Source organism: Vicia villosa, linkage group LG7 (assembly GCF_029867415.1).
Source record: "Vicia villosa cultivar HV-30 ecotype Madison, WI linkage group LG7, Vvil1.0, whole genome shotgun sequence".
Taxonomy (NCBI): domain Eukaryota; kingdom Viridiplantae; phylum Streptophyta; class Magnoliopsida; order Fabales; family Fabaceae; genus Vicia; species Vicia villosa.
In genome coordinates, this window is record NC_081186.1 from 32,943,434 (window position 1) to 32,965,881 (window position 22,448).

At 35.6% G+C, this 22,448-nt stretch overlaps 3 protein-coding genes across 3 annotated transcripts; 2 read left to right on the plus strand and 1 right to left on the minus strand.

Moving 5' to 3' along the window:
* Positions 1-343: 343 nt before the first annotated feature.
* Positions 344-9,969, plus strand: LOC131620430 (uncharacterized). Its single transcript, XM_058891503.1, has 9 exons — positions 344-688; positions 1,106-1,197; positions 1,524-1,631; positions 1,785-1,867; positions 2,411-2,544; positions 8,690-8,739; positions 9,016-9,108; positions 9,195-9,393; positions 9,583-9,969. The coding sequence occupies exons 1-9, from the start codon at positions 476-478 to the stop codon at positions 9,622-9,624; spliced, it is 1,014 nt and encodes a 337-aa protein (XP_058747486.1). The 5' UTR covers positions 344-475; the 3' UTR covers positions 9,625-9,969.
* A 2,418-nt stretch (positions 9,970-12,387) lies between these two features.
* LOC131617089 (putative NAC domain-containing protein 94) lies at positions 12,388-14,873 on the plus strand. Its single transcript, XM_058888468.1, has 3 exons — positions 12,388-12,804; positions 13,132-13,442; positions 13,963-14,873. The coding sequence occupies exons 1-3, from the start codon at positions 12,624-12,626 to the stop codon at positions 14,641-14,643; spliced, it is 1,173 nt and encodes a 390-aa protein (XP_058744451.1). The 5' UTR covers positions 12,388-12,623; the 3' UTR covers positions 14,644-14,873.
* Positions 14,874-18,109: 3,236 nt separating this feature from the next.
* LOC131617090 (large ribosomal subunit protein eL34-like) lies at positions 18,110-20,184 on the minus strand. Its single transcript, XM_058888469.1, has 4 exons — positions 20,020-20,184; positions 19,844-19,923; positions 18,557-18,666; positions 18,110-18,428 (listed from the first exon to the last, which is right to left on the minus strand). Exons 1-4 carry the CDS (start codon positions 20,096-20,098, stop codon positions 18,335-18,337), a joined length of 363 nt encoding a protein of 120 aa, XP_058744452.1. The 5' UTR covers positions 20,099-20,184; the 3' UTR covers positions 18,110-18,334.
* Between the last annotated feature and the right edge of the window lie 2,264 nt (positions 20,185-22,448).

Consider the following 22,448-nt stretch of genomic DNA (forward strand, 5'->3'; position numbering starts at 1 on the left):
TTATGAATTCAAGCTTTCGAATTCTAAAATAACTCTCGCTCATTTTTTCTCGTTATTCATTTACATAGATCCAAGTGAACATAGTGTCATTGACTGATAATCTGGTGGCTAGACGAAAAGTGGACGCATTAGAGAGTGAGGTGAATATAGTATCATTGTTTGACAATCTGGTGGCTAGACGAGAAGTGGACGCATTAGAGAATGCAAATATTCTGAACGTATGAGCTTTGAAGAGTCTCATATGCTATCATTATTTTTAAATATAATTATTTATTTATTTAGTTTAAAAATAAAATAAAAAATAAATTTAGAGATGAAATGGAATTTGATCCAAATCCAAGTATAGCTCCTAACTAGCCTTATCACATGCCATCTCTTGGTGTTGGTGGTGTGCACAGAAACAACAAGAGTAGTACCATTCCATTCCATTCAAATCAAATTCTTATTCCACTTTCCAAACTCTCCATTCTACAAAATGGTTTCAATTTCAAACTCAATTCTAGTCGCTTCTTCTCTTTATTCACCATCACTTCTACCTCGCACCCATAAACTTCCTTTCTCAACAACCTTCTCAAATCAAACCCCTGCATTTCTTCCTCGCCATTGCCGTTTCAATTCTCAAAGGGGTCTTTCATCTGTTTGCTTCTTCAATGCCAGAGACGATTCTGACACTAAACTTCAGAACAAGGTTGCTCCTTTTTCAAAACCCACTTTTTTATTTCTTGTTTTTCAGTTTTTGTTAATGCCCTTGAGTTTCCATGAGTATTGTATGTTTGGATTCATGAAAAGGGATAGGATGAAATCAAAACATACTATGATAATATAATTCCATTTTCATGACTGAATTTGAGTCTAATTCAGTAAATCCTATGTGAAAAAGGTGTGTCAGTGTCTATGTCTAAACTAACCACAACACTTAGTAATTATGTTTAATTTATTCATGTTTTCAAATTATTATCGATATCGATGTGTTAGTGTGGTGTTTCCGGTGTTTGTGCTTTGTAACACCTATAGACTATAGATAGAGGTTTTTTTGCTCTTGAGTTTTGTTTGCATGAGTATATGAGTGTATTGATAATTTGAAATTGCATTGTTCTTATTTCAGGATTCTCGATCGGAATCGCCTCTTCTTAGGCGATGGGAGGTGCCTTGGGAGTGGCAAACAGTTTCATTAACCTCTTTTGCTTGTGGATTGGGGTGTGTTTTAAATAGCTCTTATATATTCATAAATAGTTTCATGTTGGATATGTAATAATGGAAATATACTTGAGCAGTAATATCAAATAGCGGCTATTTAGTTCAAAATGTTGTTAAATAGCGGCAATAGTGGCGCTATAGCATAGCAGAATTTGAACAAACCACTAGTTTATGCGATTTGCGGCTGAGAGTAGTGTGCTTGGGAAAATGTCATTTAAAAACTTATTACTCATACCATCATTTTTTGTGTTACCCCACATGGTTATTGCGTCTTATATTTAACTTCTATGTTTATAAACTTGAGCCGTTAGTTTATTCCCAGGCAGTTTTGTGTTGACAGGTTTGGTTGAGGCAACAGCTCTACCATATCTAGGGATTCGACCAGATGTACTAAGTTTAGATGAAAAGGCAGAGTTACTCTTTTTAGATCAGGGGTATGTATGCCAATTCATTCTACTCGACTATTGTAATTCTTGAAGTTGGTTGGAAAACCGTGAAACAACTTGCACTTTTATGGTTTCTCTTCATTTGGTCATTGACTTGATAAGAATATGCGAAGTTAACATTTTGTTATTATTATTTGGCAGCATCACTACTGCTGCTGTACTCGGAATCATATATAGTGTTTTCAGCACTTACCAGCCACTCCCTGAAGACTTCTTCAAATATGGTAATTATGATTTTAGAACTTTTCAAGTATTAGCGATTAGCGTCATACCCTTGTTGGTTTAGGCTATGTTTGGGAGTTTGGAGGGAAGGGGAGGGGAGGGCTTTAAAAAATAAGAAGAATTGGGTGAAAAGAATAAAAGGATTTTGAGTAGGAGGGTTTTGGAGGGTTTGGTTTTATTCATAACACTAAAAACCCCATAAAATGGGGGAACTCAAAAATTGTATTGAAGGAGGGTTTTGGAGGGTTTTGAAGGGCTTATATAAATTTTCCAAAAATCTTTTAGGTTGTTATACTATTTTGAAAATTAAAAATTTTGTAATGATTATGACTCTTTTATCATTCTAAATAAAATCATTTTTTCAAAAAATGTCAAATATTTCTCTATATTTTTTTAAAAATTCGTTTTCGGAAGCCCTCCCCTCCCCTTCAAACTCCCAAACATAACCTTAGTGTTCGGTTTGCAACTGGCTTATATCTAGAAGAATTGGAATTTTTTATGTGCTGATGCTTATTTCCATTCAATGGTAAAAAAATTTGTTGCAGATTTGAGGGAACCGTTTAATCTTCAAAAGGGTTGGCTTTTGTGGGCTGGAGTTGGACTTGTTGGTGCTCTAGTTTCCATTGGACTGACAGGAGTTGCTGTGTCCTTCTTTAGTGGAGAAACCCCACAAAGAGAGGTTAATAATTTATTTTTGATCATTCACAGGCAGATGTTAATGTTGTTCTTATTTTCTATAAGTTGAAATGTTTTCATCATAGTCTGCGAGGAGAAAATTTAGGTTCACCATTTCTCAAAGATCAGTATAGATTTCATATTTACTTTTGTTGGAAATTCTATCATAATTGCCGTCCACTCCTAACCACCCCCTATTTGCAAGTAAATTTAGGCTGCCTTCCATGTAGCCTCAAGCACCTTCATTGTCCTAGGTATTGTGACGTGAGTTTAGTCCCACTTTTCCCAAAAATATAGCCTCTTTAGTTCTTATAAGGCTTGATACTCTTCACATTACTAGTTGATTTTGTGGAATTGAGTTAGACCCAAAATCTAAGATGGTCAAAAAGCTTATCCTAGATCGCTTAGTTAACCCTTTTATCGAGTCACCCTGGTTACGTTCCAAATGTCCAATCATGAGTATGAGGAGTGTGTGAGTGTGTCTTGACGGTCCTATATTGGATAGTGATATGCCCTAAATATCGAGTCACCCTGGTTACGTTCCAAATGTCTAGTCATGAGTATGAGGTGTCCGAGTGTGGGTTGAGAGTCCTATATTGGATAGTGATATGCCCTAAATAGTGGTTATAAGTGGTGAGATTCATTGCTCTACAAGTTGGTTTTGCAGGGTTAAGTTAGTTGGTGTTAAGAAATGTGGTTGGGCGGGCCTAATCCAATCCTACAAAACAGGTTTGTAAGGTGAGGATTGCCCCCACTTATAAACACATGTTCAGGCCATATATTGTCCGATTTGGGACTCTTAACAGTTGGTTTTGTAGGATGGAGTTAGGCCTATAAAATCTATAATGGTTCCTGATCCTATGACAGATCCTTTGTTGGGTTGCCTATCCACGCTCCAGGACCATTGGGAATGGGCCTAGCTGTGTGGGAATTCTGCTGTAATTTCGGTCATCCCCTAGCCGTCTTAATTGGGACAAATTTAGACTGACTTCATTGCAGTCTCCAGATCATTCGATGTGTTGGGTGTAATGGGATGAGCTCCATTCCGTCTTGTTTAGAGATATGGACTTTTTAGCGCTTATAATAGTTGAGCAGTCCTCACATTTCAAGCTGGTTTTATAGGTTGAGTCATGTTATGAGTCATGCTTGCTAATTAGCTTTATCGCATGATAAGTATGAATCAATTATCCTAATTATTCTTTTGTATAATACTCTGTCTTAACAAGGGTTATTACTTACGTTCTATTCAAGATTACTTTACATAAAGGATTTGTTTTTGAGTTTTCAACCTCGTGGAGACTGATAGGAAGGAGGCGGAGCCCATTGATAATGAAGGGGAGGTGTTAGTGGGCGTGAATAATGCTAGGCCCAAAGCATGGAGAGTTTATGTAAGAAAGAAAAAGAAAGAAAACGTGAAATAAATAGGTATCACTGCCTAGCTGGCAGTTAGTTAGCATATTCCCTAATAAATAGGATTGTAAGGGGAATTTGACGGCACAACTATTTTTTGGATCACCTTTAGGGTTTGGCAGTGAATTTGTCACTGAGGAGCTTTGCTCTGGTGTTATCTTTCTATTAAATATTTCAATACTACTAAACATTATAATTCTGCTCTATCAATTGGTCCGACCTACCTAGTTCATGAACACCAGAATGGCTGAAAGACTCACTGCTTTGGAGGAACGTATGAGCAATATTGAGCACGGTGTCTCTGGTTTGCGTGCTGTGATTGCAGAGGAAATTCAGCGTGCTTTAGCGAATCGAGAAACCCCTCTCGGTAGCGGCACAACGGTGACGTCGCCGTTGGATGAATTTCGTTTAGCAGCGAAGAAGGTGGAATTACCTGCTTTCACTGGTGAGGATCCAGTCGCATGGATTACGCGTGCTGAAACTTATTTCGAGGTTCAAAACATTTCACCAGAGGTTCGTATTCAATTGACGAAACTTAGCATGGAAGGCCCAACGATCCATTGGTTTAATCTTTGGCGTGATTCGACGGAGGATCTGTCGTGGGAGAATTTAACGGCGGCAATGATGGTTCGTTTCGGAGGTGGTCGTTTGGAAAATCCGTTTGAAGAGCTCAAGGAGTTGAAGCAAACGGGATCTGTTGAGGATTATGTTGCCGAATTTGAATTGTACTCTTCTCAGTGTGGCCGGTTGCCTGAACAACAATTTCTGGGCTACTTTATCGGTGGTTTACGCCACGATATTCGTTCTCGCGTTCGTACCTTCCAACCTCGAAATCGTTATCTTGCAATGCAACTGGCACGTGACGTCGAGCGTGAATTTGCTGAGGTGTCGGGTCATGGCTCGGGGTCACGTTTTAAATCGGGCTATTCTCCTTGGGCCCGTCCTTCTAAACAAATTTGGACCCCACGTGAAGGGGTTGGTACCGGGTCTCTTAACTCTAACCCATCTGGGCTTAATTCGAGTCAATCTCGTGCGGTTTCTGGGTCTACTATCTCAACCGGGTCAAACAAACCCTCTCTGTCCTCTAATGCATCTCGCAGTCTTTCTGGGGATAGTACTCGCCGTAACCCTCGTGGTGTCCGTCATTTACCAGCGGCGGAGGTCAGTGAACGGCGTGCAAAAGGGTTGTGTTTTCGCTGCAACGAACGGTGGGATCCTCTTCATCAATGTGCTTCGAAACAACTCCGGGTTATCATTTTGGGAGATGATGAAAGCGTTAATGAGGAGGGGGAGATTGTCGTGTTAGATGCTGATTTGGAAGATGAAAAAGAGGATGAGGTTCTGGAATGCAAACCCATGGGAGTGTTTGGCGTCTCTGCATCTCAAAAACAGGTGCGTACTATGAAGTTGGAGGGTTGTTTACAGGGTGCTACGATTTTGGTTCTAATCGACAGTGGTGCAACTCACAATTTCATATCTCCTAAGGTGGTGGCAGCTTTGGGGTTACCTTTGGTTCCTTCCAACCCTTTAGGGGTCAAATTGGGCAGCTTTGGGGTTACCTTTGGTTCCTTCCAACCCTTTAGGGGTCAAATTGGGCGACGGCCATCGTATTTTGACAATGGGAAGATGTAATGGAATTTCTATTCAGTTAGGAGAGATGCTGACTACTTTTGATGCTTATATATTGGAGTTAGGGGGCGTGGATTTAATCATGGGTGTAGTTTGGCTCGAAACTCTTGGCAAGGTGACGATGGATTGGAAGGAAATGTCCATGGTGTTTACTTATCAAGAACAGCAAGTGAAACTGATTGGCCAATCAGGGGAAGAGCAAGTGGCCACCTTCCAAAGCGTGCTACACTCTGCCAGTGCAAGTGAGACAAGATGCTGGTCAAACTTAACAATTAGTGATGTTCAGACCCAAAGTTATGTTCCTGTGCCACATAGTGAACTACAAGGGGTACTGGACAAATTTCCTGGAGTTTTTTGTGACATTAGTGGCCTTCCTCCTACTAGAAATACTAGCCATGCTATTGTCAATGCCCCTGCAACATTTCAATCTGTCATGAATGAAGTTTTTAAACCGTATCTAAGAAAATTCGTTCTTGTGTTCTTCGACGATATCTTAGTGTATAGTGATAGCTGGAGCACACATTTGAAGCATTTAGAGGTGGTATTACAGCTGCTGCATCAAAATCAGTTTGTGGCTAATAAAAGCAAGTGTGCTTTTGGTCAACAACAGGTGGCATATCTAGGCCATGTCATTTCTAAAGAAGGGGTGACTGTGGATCCTACCAAGGTTACTAGTGTGCTGAATTGGCCTGTACCAACAACTGTGAAAGGAGTGCGGGGTTTTTTGGGGTTGACCGGTTACTATCGAAAATTCATTGCAAACTATGGCAACATTGCGAGACCCTTAACAGAGTTGACAAAAAAGGATGGATTTCATTGGAATGCAAGGGCCGAGGAAGCATTTGAGAAGTTAAAACATGCTGTGACCTCTGCTCCTGTTTTGGCTCTACCGAATTTCAACTTGCCCTTCGAAATTGAATGTGATGCCTCAGGAAAAGGGGTTGGTGCGGTGTTAATGCAGTTGAAACACCCTATCGCTTATTTTAGCAAGGCTTTTACTCCCTCTAAATTATCTAAGTCAGCTTATGATAAAGAATTAATGGCACTAGTTTTAGCTATTCAACATTGGAGACATTACCTATTGGGTAGGAAGTTTGTTGTTTATTCAGATCAGAAGAGTCTAAGACATTTGCTGCAGCAACGTATTACTACGGTTAATCAGCAAGAATGGATTGCTAAATTATTAGGCTTCGACTTTGAGGTTTTTTATAAAGTAGGGGTGGAGAATAAGGTTGCCGATGCCTTATCAAGACAACATGAAGATGTAGAAGTAAACAACCTCGTGTCTTATCCGATATGGAAACAAGGAGGGCAGTTGCAGCAAGAGGTGCTGAATGACCCAGTGCTCAAGCGGATTGTAGAGGCCATTCAATCAGATCCTAATGCTAAGCTAGGTTTTACTCTCAAAGGGGGAATTCTGTTCTACAAAAACAGACTTGTGATTCCAGCACAGTCTCCAATCATTGAGGATTTGCTGAAAGACTTTCATTCCTCCCCAAGTGGGGGACATTCCGGATATCTACGCACCTATAGAAGGATGGCAGGGACCCTGTATTGGCCAGGAATGATGAAACGCGTGCAGGATTTTGTGAAGGCGTGTGACACGTGTCAAAGGCAGAAATATGCAGCAACCACGCCTAGTGGCTTGTTACAACCCTTGCCCATTCCAGTGTTAGTATGGAGTGAAATATCCATGGATTTTATTATGAACTTACCGAAGAGTAATGGCTTCGAAGCTATTTTGGTGGTAGTTGATCGTCTATCAAAATATAGTCATTTTATTCCTCTTAAACATCCGTTTACGGCTCGTTCGATTGCTGCAATTTTTGTGAAAGAGGTGGTGCGACTCCATGGTATTCCTGAATCAATCCTTAGCGATCGTGATCCCTTGTTTGTTAGTATATTTTGGAAAGAACTGTTTAAGTTGTTGGGTACGGTGCTGAAAATGTCATCAGCTTACCATCCTCAAACAGATGGGCAGACAGAAGTGGTAAATAGATGCCTAGAGGCGTATTTACGTTGCTTTATTTCAGACCAACCCAAGTCTTGGGCACACTGGATACCTTGGGCAGAACTGTGGTACAATACCACTTTTCATGTGTCAACAGGTTTCACACCCTTTGAAGTGGTATACGGTCGGAAACCTCCGGTGTTGGTGCATTATTTGGAGGGTGAGACTCGTGTCGAAGCTGTTGCACAGGAGTTGCGAGACAGGGACGAAGCATTACGTCAGCTGAAGTTCAATTTACAAAATGCTCAAGAACAAATGAAGCATTTTGCTGACAAAAAAAGGAGGGAAGTTCATTTTGATATTGGGGACTGGGTATTTTTGAAGTTGCGTCCTCACCGGCAGCATTCTGTGGTTCGTAGAATCCACCAAAAGCTTTCTCCTCGTTTTTTCGGGCCGTTCCAAATTATTCAGAAAATTGGACAGGTTGCATACAAACTGCAATTACCGGTATCTTCCAAGATTCATCCTATCTTCCATGTCTCTCAGCTGAAGAAAGCAGTCGGTAATTACACTGCTATTCCAGAGTTACCAGCTAGTTTAGAAACAGACAAGAGAGCCATCATTCCGGCTAGGGTGCTGTCTTGGAGGGATAGATGGGAGCAGGGTCAACACAAGAGGGAATGGCTTATCCAGTGGGAAGGTATGGATGTTGGTGACGCTACTTGGGAAGAAGAGCTCCTGTTGAAGAGTCAATTTCCAGATCTTAGCCTTGAGGACAAGGCTAGTGTTGAAGGAGGGGGTGATGATAGGAAGGAGGCGGAGCCCATTGATAATGAAGGGGAGGTGTTAGTGGGCGTGAATAATGCTAGGCCCAAAGCATGGAGAGTTTATGTAAGAAAGAAAAAGAAAGAAAACGTGAAATAAATAGGTATCACTGCCTAGCTGGCAGTTAGTTAGCATATTCCCTAATAAATAGGATTGTAAGGGGAATTTGACGGCACAACTATTTTTTGGATCACCTTTAGGGTTTGGCAGTGAATTTGTCACTGAGGAGCTTTGCTCTGGTGTTATCTTTCTATTAAATATTTCAATACTACTAAACATTATAATTCTGCTCTATCAGAGACCTCTTACTAGCTTTCTATAAACTGCTTTTCAGACCGATGCTCTTGTTCGCTTGCTTCCGTTGATTGGATCTTCAAGTGTCAGGTATTTTAAGGTATCTAGGTTCCTTATTGTATAAATTGTGTGGCTTTATTTGCAGCTATACTCTGACTAAAGAAATTGCAGATAGTTGCAATAAAACATCGCTTACGTGATTGCTGCACGAGCATTTAAAAATAATAATTGTGACTATATAGTTACAGACTGAAATTTTAAATCACGGTTCTTCTATCAATGGAGAAAGAAGAGTTCTCAAATTTCCAGCTAGGTTCCATATCCCATATTCTTAAGTGATTGATTGTGTTTATTGTTTTTTCGTAGCACTGCTTGTTTGGTAGGCATCACAGGTGTTTTTGCTCCACTTCTTGAGGAGACGGTATTCCGAGGATTTTTCATGACTTCCCTTACTAAGTGGTATTGAATGTTTGAGACGTGTTTTCTGAATTATTAAATGTTACCTACATGTACAAATTTTCTAATTTACGATTAATCTCTTGCAGGGTTCCTACACCAGTTGCTATCATCCTTAGTGCTGCAGTGTTTGCCCTTGCTCATCTCACTCCTGGTGAATTCCCTCAGTTGTTTGTTCTAGGAAGTGCTCTTGGGATTTCTTATGCTCAAACTCGCAACCTTCTCACTCCCATCACTATCCACGCGTTCTGGAATTCGGGAGTTATATTATTTCTCACTTTTCTCCAGGTATATTGTTTAACATTATGCGTGTGCCTAGGTACCACCGACACATTAGATTGAAAGTGTGTAACTGTCCAACACGGCACTGACACGTGGATGGTGTTTGTGTTAGTGCTTCATATGTGAGTCTGTGCTTTCTGATAAATCAATGATTTTACTTAATTCTAAGATCGGTTCCCCTGCTTGTATATACAGTTGCAAGGATATGATATCAAAGAATTATTACAGATGACTTGAAAGGAAATTTCTCTCCTTTGTTATGATGCGGAGAATCGACATGTATCTATAGAAAACAGATCCATTTTATTTTGTTTGTATTTCTATGCTCCCTTTCGCTGTTGTAAAATTTTGGACAAATTGATGTTTGAAACAGTGAAGTAGAAAATGATTATTTGGTCATGGTAGTAAATACTAAATAGATGTAATTCAGTGGTGAGAATTTGAGCTTATAACTTTAAGAAAAAAAAGTGATTTTTTTGAGAAATTGTGTAATATATCAGGGAAGTAATTTGGGTGGCAGTTGGCATCCATGTGATTCAAATAATATAATTTATAATGATATTGACCAGGCTTGCTTTTAAAGGCAGTTTCTTCATGTTTATTACTAACATTAAAGTTTGAAAGTTAGAACTTCAATGTGTGTGTGTTGATTATTTAAGTGGTTTTATACAAGAGAGAAACTTAGATCTATTGTTGTTTGGTTTCACTAAAAGTGATAACTTATGGAATCCTATCTTGTAATTTTTTTAGAGTTTAGAGTTTATAATGTCATAGGAATATCCTGAAGTACCCTTTAAAAAAGAAATTTTCAAATCAAGAACTATGACATGGCAAACTAAAAATGGCGTTAAATTAAAGAGTATGGGTTATCATAATCCATAGATTAGCATAAGATGAGATTAAATATGTGTTGAAGTTAATTGAAGAAATTTAAGCGTCTGTTTGGTTCTGTGGTAAAAAAAAATTGATTTTGAGTGAATTGATTATGTAAAATTGATTTTTGATAAAAGTGAGTTAAAGGTAAAGTAATTTATGTTTGAAGAAATTCTTGCAAAATTGAGTTGAACAATAAATTTCAGTGTAAAAATGACGTTTGATTAAAAACTATAAATCCTAATTTTAAGTAGAATCAATTCTTGAAAGCATAATCAATTCTGTTTGAGATCAATTAAACACGTCAAAATTAATTATAGGTATCCAGAATCAATTTTGGATGCCTTAAACATGAAACCAAACATAGACTAAGATTATCGTTGAGATAATTGATTTGGCATGCTATAACAAGATTTAGACCATTTGTAAGCTAAGAAATAATTTGCAACATTTTTTTATTTTATTTTGCTATTTTACGACGTAATGATTGCATTATTTACACTCCAATGATAATTGATGCTAGACTTAGTAGGAAGAGGACTACGATTACATCCTCACAACTGCGATTAAAAGAAAACTACAACCACTATGTTAGAACTTAACTACAAACTAAATCAAGCAATCTAGTAAATCAGATACTATGAGGCACCATGCATAATATTATTTAAAAACTATAATAAAAATAGTTTACAACATGCATAATATCATATTCTTGTAGCTAACAAGTGGGCACAGTTTAGTACTCTTTAGAAAGAAGAAAGTTCAAAGAACTAGTCAACACCCATAGTAAGTGTATGTTGTTGCACAAATTTGAAGCTAATTCTGACATTATATATTCAACTAACAATAAACAATTAGTTTTTGTTAAATAATCACAAAATAATCAATTCTGAAACAGTAAAGACGGTTCCCTTAACCGTATTAGACTTTCATCACACGTCCGTTTGTTGTTATCTAAACATTGACATTAACGTAACTCTTATTATTAAACTCTTTCTTTCTGACAAACCAGTGGAATAGAAGCTTTGAGGAATGGAATAGAAACGGGATTTTCGGATTCTGAGAACAGAATCAATTAATTTAATATAATTGCTTAACTAGAAAGTTGCAGCTGAAATTATGTATTTGAGCTATATTTTGGAATTCGGTTCAGGTCCACCTACACGTTTTCAAATATATTTCTGAGTTTCAAACACAATGCTTATAAATATAGTATTATTTTCTTGGAACTTTCTTTTGTCTTGGATTGTAGTGCATTTAGGCTAAGATTTTCATGAGATTAATATGGTTAAATGGTAATTGAGTTATATGATCTTAATCCCTAGAAAGCTCCTTTTTTGTTGTATTGAGATTCTACTTTTGTGTTATTCACATGTCACTGAAAAAATTGTTTGATTATTAGAATATGAAGCACTCTTAAAAATAGGCGTCGACGCGGTGTCCGACACTTATATAGTATTCGTATTAAAAAAGCTAAGTAAGTGTTAAGAAAATTCCGACATGGTCTCTTAAAATGTTTTTTTTTCTTCTTTTTTTTCGATATTTTGAATTAGTGTCCAACACTCATATATATGTTAGACATTTGAGACATGTGTTCAAATAATTTTTTTTTCTTTATTTCAACAAACTTTTATATATTTTTTTCACAAATCTCACACACGCATATAAAATGATTAAACATGTTATCAATGTTATTAATATAGAATTAAATGATTAAAATATTTTTAACTCTTTTACTAATAGATTTTACTAATAGATGGATAAATAAAATTCAAATATTATTTCATATGTAATAGTGTCTAATGTCCGTGTCCTATGCTTTTGACATTATTAATATCGTAGTATCTGTGTCATGTTCTGCCCCATTATATGAATTTTGTGTTTCATAATTAAACGCTGCAACTGTAGAAATTAATCTCTTCGGTCGGGGAGGAGCACAATGGACACGGTGCAAATGAGTTTAAACTTCAAACCCATGCTTCTAATTAAATTGGAAGAGAAAAGAAATAAATCTCCATTAATCTCTTCACTTAATTAAAAGCTTTAATGACTTTCTTGGTATATGTTCTCTTTTTAAGAGCCTTGTCCTTAATTTTCTTGTATATGAGCAAAACCAAACCTACGTGATCCTCGCAAAACACACAATCCTTCAAAGACGGCTAAACCTTCGGATTCAGATCCCTTCTAAGGTAGCATATAATCACTTCACACATTAACTGAACTTCACTCTCACCAACTTTCTCTTTCATTTTTTTCTCCTCATCAACAAACAACAACTCAAACATATTCATTTCTTCTAGGGCTTTTCATTCAAACCTTTAAACCTTATAATCTCTTTGACTCTAGAAGAAAAGTTTCAAGAAATGGAAGAGAGAAATGGTTGTGAGAAACTTGATGAGGTTATGCTTCCAGGGTTTAGGTTTCATCCAACTGATGAAGAACTTGTTGGATTTTACCTCAAGAGAAAGATTCAACAACGCCCTCTTGCTATTGAGCTCATCAAGCAGCTTGATATTTATAAATTTGATCCTTGGGATCTTCCAAGTAAGACTCATAACAGTGCTTTGTTTGGTTCATATAAACTATATATATTATTAACCCTAATTTGGCCGTCTTAGGTTTTCAGAGACCCTATGTAGGTTTACTATAGTTTAACGGTAGAAAAACAACCAACCAGAACTCTATTTTGTTATGCTTTAACCTACTTTTTAGTCACTTTTTAGTCTGTTTTGCATGCTCTCAAAGACGGCTCTGAAACGTAGCTAGCTGTGTTAGTTACATAGTTACATATGTTGATCATCATGTTTTGTGTAAGGGTTTTTGAAAACTACTTACCAAGTTAATTATATGCTTGTTATATTATGTGTGTAGAGTTGGCAAGTACAGGAGAGAAAGAGTGGTATTTTTACTGTCCAAGAGACAGAAAGTACAGGAACAGTGCAAGACCTAATAGGGTAACAAGAGGTGGGTTTTGGAAAGCTACTGGAACAGATAGACCTATTTATTCCTCAGAGGGTTCTAAGTGTATTGGTTTGAAGAAGTCATTGGTTTTCTACAAAGGTAGAGCTGCTAAAGGAGCCAAAACTGATTGGATGATGCATGAGTTTAGACTACCTTCTCTCATTGACTCATCATCATCATCATCTCCAAAGAAGTATGGAGACAAAACCATTCCTGCTAGTGTAAGTATAGCTTGCTAAATCTATTTTTTTTTACTTGGAACTTGTTGGTATAGTTGATAAAATCATGTAAGAATGGATATTAGTTGTGTTTATCTCTTACCAATAAATATATAACTTCATTATTCTTCTGGTCGACCTCAGATACACGTTATTGCAGCTACGAGTTACTGTCTTCTTTAGGTGTGAGCATCCTCACAGCTTTGTCCTTTAGAAAAGACGTCTCGTTAGGTTGTAGTGTATGAGCGTTGTATATAAAATGTGGTTAAATAAAAGTTTATAAAATGTTTGTCACAGTTAAATTGTAATTAAATAGAACCTCTGTTATATTGGTTAAACTGCGAGTGATCTACGCATAGTCTCCAAAAATTTGAGAAGGTTCTGTATAATTATATAATTATGAGAAGGTTCTGTATAATTATATAATTATGACATTTGACTGATAATTGAGAGTAGGTTAAATATAACTTCATTATGAAGTCTTTGATTTACTAATTAATATTAAATGTTTTTGAACTTGTAGGAATCTTGGGCAATCTGCAGAATATTCAAGAAAACCAATGCAACAGCTCAAAGAGCACTCTCTCACTCATGGGTCCCTCCTTTACTTGAAACATCAACTTCCAATGTTCTAACAAATGATGGAAACCACAACCAATTTTGTTCATCAAACATGATGTTAACAAAGAAACCCACCTATGCAAACCAATTTTGTACTACTAATAACAACAACAACACAACACAAAACTTGACCTCTTCTAGTGGCACAACACTATGTCCTTTAGATGTTCCATCTTATCATAACAATAATCCAATCATTGATCCATTGATTTACAAACCCTTATACCGTTTACCGATTTCGAACGATCAAGACCTTAACCTTAGCACCGGCTTAGTATTCTCTTCTCCTATTGAAACATCTTGTAACAAAACTTCAATGGATGTTTCTTCCTTGCTATTGGGTATGTCATGTGAAGGAACGACCTCAAACTATGTTGACCATTACAATAATGGATATCCATTGATGGCTAATAGTATTCCTAATGTGAATGAGCAAGAGTTGGAGAGAGTGAGATCCATTGGATTCCCATTTAGTGTGCCTTTCAATATTGGTGAAGCATGGAAGTCAAGTCTTGTTTGGGACGTTGCTTCTTGTTCTTCGGATGAACCCTCTAGCTATTCTACTACCAAGTGTTACACTTAGTGTGAAGTTTATTTAACAAGTGATCACTGATATTTGAGCTAGATTAGTTGTTAGTAAATCAGGAAGTAATGATGGTATTTTAGCTGTTCTTTAATGTTCTTTAGTTTAGTTTACCAATTGAGTTGTTAATTAGGGAGTCACTTTTGGTTGGAGCTAGAACTAGAGTAGTAAGTCTAACATTTTTTTCAACTTAGACCTTTGTATTATTCATGTGCTTGTAGTAGCTTTTGTTTTAACATTTAGAACTTTGTGTAACTCGAAAGGAAATGTTTTTTATGGAAAAATATCACCAAACGGGAAGTGAATGAGATAGTTCAAATGCTATGTGTTAGTTAAATGAGTGTAAATTGTTGATTTAGAGTTTAAATTTTATCAGAAGTATTTATTCATATTTAAGTATAAATATAAATAAGTTGTTGATATTTATAAATGATTAATTTAAGAAAATAAAAAAACTAAAGAAAGTTACATGTAATATTAGGAGTATGTTGAATTGTAATTAGATATGGAGAAAAGAAGGCAAAAACACATGCTAAGCAACACAAGATCAAACGAAGAAGACATGCCAATAACACAAGGCCTCCCATAACCTGCCAAAACCACTACTACTATAAAAAGTCCACCCGAGCAGAGAAAGCTAGAAGCCAAACCCGCCAAAGGAGAACAATAGACCCCTCCTTGATCAAACCAAGCACAAACTGACCATTTGAAACTACTATTGGGCCATGCATAGGCATCTTTATCAAAGATTGAACCCTAAACTCAAATTCCCTTAACCCTAAGTTCAATTAACTCAAACTAGTTGAGCCACCCTTCTAGCGTATGATAAGGTTGTTATCTAATTTTTCATAGGAGACATGCAACCAAATGTCAAATCAAAGTCAAACCAAATCAAAAAAAATCTATCCACCTAAACTGAAAGAAAAAAAAAGCGCATCGATCAGTACAAAGATACTCGAAGGCATGACCATCTCTCACCTTAACTACCTAAATACTCCATATTATACTACCTTCATCCTAAATTATAAGACGTTTTTGGTATTTCACACGAATTAAGAAATCCAATTATTATTTTATTATTTTATGAGAAGTGAAATGATGTATAACTTTACAAAAGTGCCCTTCAATAATTATATTGGAAAGTGAAATTAAAAGAGTGTAAAAAAGGAAGAGTAATAAGTGATAGAGGGTATATTGGGAAAAATTATATTAATGTTGCATTTAAACTATAAAGTGACTTATAATTTGGGATAAATTTTTTCTCCAAAGCGTCTTATAATTAGGAACGGAGGGAGTACCACACTAAAATCAATATCATGAATTGCAAACAAATGATGAGTTTGACTCCAATTGTATATAGCACACAACAAGCAAAAGGTGTTGGTACCATTCTCTTACAAAGGCGGTCATATTTGAATCTTATCATAAAGTAGCGGACAAAATAAAATATGAGTGACAAAATTGACCGTCCGTCCCGCTTCGCCCCTGCTTAAGTCCGCCGAAAAATGAGTGGAGCGGGCAAGTCCGTCAAGTATTAATGGACACAAAAATTAAATTCGCCCCGCCAAAATGGCGGACGGCGGGGTTGCTCGCTCATTTATTTATTTATTTATTTATTATTTATTATTTTTAAATAGATTAATAGACTTTTTTTTTACCTTTCAATTAAAATTTCCACTTATTTTTTAAACACTTTTTTATAAAACATCTTTTTAATAAATTTTACTTTAAAATGTTACATATACTCACAGATAAATTATAAAATAAAACCATAAAAAATTAAACTAACTAGAATTAACAAAAAAGAGGTGAGCTTAAGAAGGGACAGGCTGAACAAATAAATGCAGCGGACTTTGGCGGGACGAGCATTGGCCAATACCTGGGGGACAACTCTTTCAAACACTAGTAAAAAAACATAAGGGAGTTGCTCTTTCCACCCTTATCTATGCATTTCACACCCTCAAAAATCCAAAAATGCACCAAAATCACATAGTATGCGTTATTTTAAGATCCACCCCATTTTATTAAAAATTTTGTCCAATAATGCATCTCCAAACAGCGATTAGAGACACACCCAATTTTTTTACAAAATAAGAGTGGCCTCCGACACAAGTCTGCAACCAACTTGAGAAGACTCTGCAAACACCGAATGCACAAAGCTAGCAGGATTCTAAGAGTCGTGCTATCACAACCTGCAAACATTCTACTACGGAACCTTAAAAAGCCTTGGAAACTCCTCCCTGTGAGGCATACCCCTACCCTAATTCAAAGAGATGTGGATACTAACACTAAGTCTAATTCAACAAAATCAGAAAGGTGTCGTAATTTCGTCAAACTCCATTATTATTTGAAATATGCAAGTGCAATGCCTCATTCACACATGAACTATTCTCTAATAGGACAGTCCAAACTAGCAATGCATCTCAGAAGAATATAGGGCCAGTTTGTTTCAGCTAGGGGTGTGCAAAATATCCGGTTTTGATGTCCAAATCCATAACCAAACCTAAACCACTTTTAAATATCCGGATATAATTGAATGGTTATTAACCGGTTTAGTTATTAATGGTTTGGTTATCCATTCATATAATCCGGATATAATTAAATGGTTATTAACCGGTTAAATTATTTTGGATTCGGTTATAATCCGGTTATTGTCCAAATCCAAATATTTTAATTCTCAAAATATTAATTTTTTTTTTGAAAAAAAATATTTTTGAAAAAAATAATTTTTTAAACTGGATTTTTTTAAAAACCGGTTATATAATCATAACCAAATTTATAACCGGTTTTATAACCGGTTTTGATTAAAATGTGGTTATGGTTATAAATCCAAACCATGTAAATGGTTTTAAAATGGTTATGGTTTGGTTTTTGAAAATAACCAACCATGCACACCCCTAGTTTCAGCTTTAAAAAAATAGATTTTTTCTTTGTAATTTTGAAAATAGATTTTCTAAAACCGTTTTTCAAAATATTACAAGTGTTTTTATATTCGTTTTTTCTAAAATGGAACACTTAATTTGACATCCTATAACATAAACATACATAATTGAAGACCAAAACTTAGTCAAAATCATAAATTTTTCAAAAAGTTGTATTTCAAAAATGATTTTTATAAAAATCTATTTGAAATAGCTTCAAAATTAAGTGATTTTTTGAAATTTTGATATCCAAATTTTTTTCCATAAATAAATGAAATATCTAAAATCACATTTTAAAAATAATTATTCAAACAAAATTTTCATTTAAAGCTTTTATAAAAAGTTTCTTTGTAAAAAGTTTTTTCACAAAATTTGGTAACACTATAAAAATCACTTTTAAAAAAAGCCAAAACAAACGGACCCATAACCTTCTGCTTCTGAAATATTATTGGTATAAAAGGAACCAAGAGGTACTTTCAGCAGTAAAATCGCAATCAGAAAATAAGTAAACCTAACTTCAATAATATTATAAATGCAAACATAAATTCTGAGTAAAACATGAATAAACCATCAAAAGAAAATTGAGACAAACAAAACTGTATCATAGCGGATTAGTTGACAAAGCTAACAGTCCCACTAGAATGAGTTCAACCAAGACAAATGAGCACAAAATTAACAAACGTAGCAGCTCTAATAAATTTTGTGCTTGTACTATAATCTCTCAAACCTAAAATTCCTCCAAAAAGATCTTTATCTCAATTTCATGAAACTCAAGCCTTTGAAGCTTGTTTCTCCTTTGTCTTTTGGATCTTCAAGACCTTTTTGACAATCTTTTGCTCCTCAACCAAGAAAGCTCGGATAATTCTACACAACCAGAGACAAAATCAAGCAATGTCAATGATATTTTCTAATATATATAATAAACAACATAATACATTAATGTAGATAATTTAAATTATACAAAGTATCACACAAAGTTGAGCAGAACAAACCTTTCTCTAACAGCACCTCCAGATAAAACTCCACCATAAGCACGGTTCACAGTCCTCCTGTTTCTAGATAACCTTGATCTCTTGTACTCCGTGGGCCTTAAATGTGGAATCTGCAATTATAATGGATTAATAACCGTTAATTTACATAAAGTTGAAAATTAATTACTTCTCAAACTTTAGGACCCTTGGCAGCAAGCAGCATATGACTGTGTAATAAGAACATCAAGGACTCTTCAAAAGGTCACTCATCCTAGCTCGCTTAATCATACATCTTTGTCTTATTATGAATGTAATTGTTCATTAGTAAATTTCCATTGCAAACCAATACAAAAATAAAAACCTATTTAGCTGTTATTTTTTTAATATTGTTAACTTAATAACACAATTCTTTAATAAGATGAATGCTTGTTAGACACTTCTAACAACCTTGATGACACCAGTCTATAATAAGATGAATGGTTGTTAGACACTTCTAGCAACCTAGATGAACAAATATATGCAAAAGTGCATCAGCAAATCATGAAGAGAGGATCAACCAAAATGTAAATCTACACAATAAAAAATTTAAAACCCAATAACAAAATAATAAGAACAAGCATGAAACTGAATTATATAGTTATCACACTTCCTAACTCAGTCAAGTCAAATGATTAACCATGAAAGAGTGTGGCGCGAATAAACATTCTAGCTTAAATTCAAAATAAGGTATAGGACACCAATCATATAATCCGTACCAGCTCCACAAAATAAAATTATACAGACAGGGCCTGTTTGGATGAACTTATATGAACTTAAATACTTCCATAGGTTTTGATACACTGTTTGGGAGACTTAATTAAAACAGCTTATGATATTTTTCATAAATTTTTTTAAACTTATATTTATAAATTCTTCAAGAGAGCTAATGAAAACAACTTATCACATCTATAAAACCAATTTAAACTTATCTTATCTTTTGTTATAAAATAATGTATGCGAATTAGCTGTTTATCCAAACAGGCCGTAAAAGTAACTGAAAAATACCAATTTCTCATTGAATAGGGGTAAAACTAGGTTACCAAACAATTCACTTCTTCTCTACTATAACATTATTTACCATAAGAACATATATTCCCACACAAAAAACCAATTCTTTTCATCGCATATTCAGATTCAACAATGTCAAATATCAACAACCGACATCTCAAAAATTCAAAACTCAAAACACTTTGCAATCACTAATAAAAACCAATTATTCACTTAATCAGCTTCCCCGGATCAGAAATAAGAAATAAAAAAGAAACATACCCCTTGAATCCTCTTTCCAGTAACAGGACATTTTGGTCCACTAGCCCTCTTCTTGGTAGTCTGATAAACAAGTTTTCCTCCTGCATTAAACAACGCCGATTAATAAACAGAAAGACCCAATTTTTTTTGCATGATTTACTCTACCAGTGCTAAACAACACAGGGAAGAGAAGTTACCAGGGGTTTTGACAACCCTATGTTGGTTGGACTTGGTGGCGTAGCTATGGCGCCGGCGGTAGGTGAGCCTCTGAACCATCTTCTCGGTGCTTGATTTTCGTGATTACACGGACAAGAATGGTGAATGAATGTGTAATGTGGATGCCGTGAACAAGTAGCGAAAACCCTAGAAAATCTTGGGATGCAAATTAGGAAAACTAAAACGGGCCTAACCCGATTAAGGAACTGTAGGGTTGTTTTTCTTGATAGGGCCCAAAATAAATTGGCCCATATGCTTGAAAAATCAACCTGCCACCCCTAAAAGTAAATCTGACACTCCTCATTTTTTCAAATTGACAAAATTGTTGTTGTTAATATTTATCTTAAAAAAAATTATATTTGTTAAAAAAAAATTATCATGGACATGTCGTCAAAACGAAATTTCTGGTATCCAAATCGAAAATTTTGGTATTCGTTTCACGTTCTTACCGGAAACTGTGTGTAATTTTCAAAGGCAATTTACCGGAAATTTTGGAAAATTTGGTACTGTGCTAGAAAAACAAAGATACCGACAATTTTTGAAATTTCCGGGTAGTAGCAAAATATACCAAAAATTTCAGAATTTCTAGTACAACGTAAATTTTATTTATGTGGTCTAGAATCGGCAGTTTCTTCTATAAATTTCTGTACAGATTTTACGGAGTTCTTCACCACAGATGTCGTATGTTTTCTATGCAACAAATGCTATTTTTAATTGTTTGTCTGTTTTTATCAAACTAATAATTTAGTTGTAAATGATTGACAAATATTTAAGTCTCAATCTGAAGTTTTAGCATGACCAAATGCTATTGGTAAATGACATGATATTATTGTTGTCACTGTTCGTTATAACTCTCCTAATGGAATACCCGGGAGGAAGGATAAATTGAATATGGGTTATGAGAGAGGAGGAAATTACACAATAAGGAATGCATCTGAAAGCAATAATTCGTCAAAAGGCATTTATAGTATGAAAGTTAAATGTCCTTTTAGAAGGAGATCTGTTCCAAGTGGTATTAGTTGGAAGGTGATGGTTAGGTGTGGGATGCACAATCATAAAATATTTGAGGATTTGGAAGGCCATGACATATTGGAACGTCTAAAAGATCATGAAAGAAAGTTTGTGAATGACATGATGAAGTACAACAAGGCTCCAAGGCACATAGTTGTTGCTTTGAAAAACAAAGATCCAAAAAACCTCAGGAGTGTTACCCAGGTGTATAAAGCTAGATCTACATACAAAATATGCAAGAGAGGTCCACTGACAGAAATGCAGATGTTGTTGAGCCTTATTCTTAAAGAGAAATACATGTGTTGGACTAGAAATAGGGACAACTCAGATGTTCTAGTTGATATCTTTTGGACACATCCTAATTCTGTGAAGTTTTTGAATATGTTTCATTTGGTGTTGATTTTTTATCGCACATACAAGAAAAATAGGTAAGAATTTTTTATTGCATATTTTGATGTCTGTTGTAGATGTTGAGTTGAGTTTGATTTTATGCATTGTGAGCGTGCATGTATCGAATATCAGTGCTTGAGATTGTTTTAGTTACCTTTGCCTATTCATAACATGAAAGGGAGGAGAATTTTACATGGGAACAGGAGAAGCTCAAAGTGTTGTTCTCTACTGAGAAATTGCTACCGAAGGTTATGGTGACGGACCGAGAACTTGCATTGATGAATGTCATGGTATCTATGTTCCCAAATGCAACTCATATGTTGTGTTCGTTCCATATTTAAAAAAACTTTAATATGAAATATAAAGAGTATGTTAAATTAGAAAGAAAAGAACATGCCATGGATCTATGGAACAACATCATGTATTCATATACAGAAGTTGAGTTTATCGAACAATTCAAGCACTTTGAGACTGCTTGTGCTTATATTCCTTTATTTGTTAAATATGTGAATGAATCATGTTTGACACCGTATAAAGAAAGGCTTGTTGCTTTTTAGACTAACAGAGTCACTCATTTAGGGTACACGACAACAAACATGTACACAAAACATGACAATTTGATGTTATTACATAACTAATCATAAGTTAACATATATTTCTATTTATGGTTTTTAGGGTTGAGTCTGCTAATTGGAGACTAAAAAACATGTTGACTACAAGCCTGAGAGATTTAGGTCGAGGTTGGGATGTTGTGAACACCATGTTGAAGTTCCAGCTAGGTTCAATTAGAGAGTCGTTTCAAAAAAAAGTATTGTCAATATTGAGCATCAGTATAACACTCATTTCTGTTCCAGGTTACACAGTTTTGTCTCAAGACAACTCATTGGAAGGGAACTTGAAAGGGTAAAATTTGTTGGTTCTAGTAAAAAAGACGTGGTTGCTTCATTAGAACAACACACGAATTACCGTGTGCGTGTCAGCTTGTCGATTTCCAAGTATTAGGTAATCA